We start from the raw sequence: 1,684 nt of genomic DNA, 5'->3' as shown, positions 1-1,684 counted from the left end.
TACGGGCGTGGCAGCTGGGGGCTAGGCGAAGGCCTGTGTGCCCGAAGCAGGGAGATCCAGAGACAGCCCCACCCCGGGACCCTCCTGCCCTTTTCTTGACACCTGTTCCCCCCAACCCCTGCAGGAGACGGCTGGCTGCTCAAGGCCGTGAGCCTGGGGCCCTGGGTTCACCTGATTGAGGAGCTGCAGCTGTTTGACCAGGAGCCTGTGGAGAGCCTGGTCCTGTCCCGGAGCAAGGTAGCCATCAGGCCCCACCCACCGTGTCCCCGCATGGCCCCCAGTCGTGTGCCTGGCCAGTCCAGGGGCGGGGAGATGCCAGAGAGGGAAGCGAGAACGCTCGTGGAATCTGCACTCTGCGGGCGCCCTATCTTCTATACAGCCTGGTCCTGACGGCGCTTGTCAGCTGTTTTTGGGCCCCTTGAGGGGACTGTGCCGCCGCCCGCCCGGCCTTGTGCCACTGTGGCTCCTGACGCCCGCGTGATGCCTCCTTGCCTGCCAGCCCCGGCCCCCAGCGTAGTCAGCAGTTCCCTGAAGTGCCACTCGAAGCTTCCCTCCCCCATCCACTCTCTTCCCGCGTGTCTGTGGCACTTTCACATGCTTGGCTTTTCCCAACTCTGGAGGCTCGGGTTGTTCCCCAGAACGTGGAACCATGGCAGAAAGAAAGCCTGTAGTTGCAGCAACACACAGATTGGCGATCTCCATTGAAACAGAGGAAAATGCCTTATGCTTTGCTGGTGCTATTGTGAGGCTGACGGGATCTGCGGAAACTGAACTTCCTGCGCTATTTATACTATTCTGGAGCCGTGCGTGTGTGAGAGAGAGAGAGAGAGAGAGTGTATGTGAGAGTGAGTGTGTGTGAGTGTAAGAGTATGTGTGTGCGCTTGTGTGTGGGGGGACTGTGAGTGTGTGTGAGTGGGTTTGTGTGAGTGTGAGAATGTGTGTACATGGGTGTGAGTGAGCAGGCACAAGGATACTTCTCAGCCTCCCAGGTCTGCTGTTTGTTTCTAACAAGGTCACGGCCGTAAGGGGCTTAGGATTGCTCCTGGCTTATAGTAAGCCCTCTGTGCCTTCCCAGCCCTCAGATTTCCCGCTTTGGGACGCGAGCACAGCCCACTTCCTGCTTTGGGCCCCGGCGCCCTGGCAGTCATCCGAGCCCCCGCCCGGGCCGTGTCCGGACCTGGCTCAGTCTCCCTCCTGTGCTTCTCTGGCAGAAGCTGCTCTTCGCGGGCTCCCGCTCCCAGCTGGTGCAGCTGCCCCCAGCCGACTGCATGAAGTACCGCTCCTGTGCCGACTGTGTGCTCGCCCGGGACCCCTACTGTGCCTGGAACGCCAACAGCAGCCGCTGCGTGGCCGTGGGCGGTCACTCCGGGTGAGGGGGGCTTCTGCGTGTGCGGGGACCAGCGGGGAGAGGAGGGTGGCAGGACCTGGGACGCTGATGGATCCCTCTCCCCCCACCAGGTCCCTGCTGATCCAGCACGTGACGGTCTCGGATACCTCAAGCATCTGTAATTTCCGGGGCAGTAAGAAAGGTGAGCTGTTGTCTTAGTCCTCCTTGTAGGGTGTACGGGCCTCGGGGGGCCAGAACCTGGGTGTCATTGTCCCCCCTTGGCCTGGGCGTCTTGCACCCACTGACTCTCATTTTCTCTGCCGCTACAGTCAGGCTCACACCCAAAAACATCACGGT

At 61.2% G+C, this 1,684-nt stretch overlaps 1 protein-coding gene across 1 annotated transcript in view; it reads left to right on the top strand.

Annotated features, from left to right (window-relative positions):
• SEMA4C (sema domain, immunoglobulin domain (Ig), transmembrane domain (TM) and short cytoplasmic domain, (semaphorin) 4C) overlaps positions 1–1,679 on the top strand; it is a gene marked incomplete at its 3' end in the record, with an annotated part of 8,964 nt that extends 7,285 nt beyond the window's left edge. Inside the window, exons 12-15 of the mRNA XM_010829854.1 lie at positions 125–237; positions 1,212–1,369; positions 1,459–1,529; positions 1,657–1,679. Of these exons, the coding sequence (XP_010828156.1) occupies positions 125–237; positions 1,212–1,369; positions 1,459–1,529; positions 1,657–1,679 (365 nt within the window). The remainder of the gene's footprint in view (positions 1–124; positions 238–1,211; positions 1,370–1,458; positions 1,530–1,656) is intronic.
• Between the last annotated feature and the right edge of the window lie 5 nt (positions 1,680–1,684).

Source organism: Bison bison, unplaced genomic scaffold, assembly GCF_000754665.1.
Source record: "Bison bison bison isolate TAMUID 2011002044 unplaced genomic scaffold, Bison_UMD1.0 scf7180017864508, whole genome shotgun sequence".
Lineage (NCBI taxonomy): Eukaryota > Metazoa > Chordata > Mammalia > Artiodactyla > Bovidae > Bison > Bison bison.
Note: the sequence above shows the minus strand (reverse complement) of the source record. Positions and strands in the feature narration are given on the sequence as shown.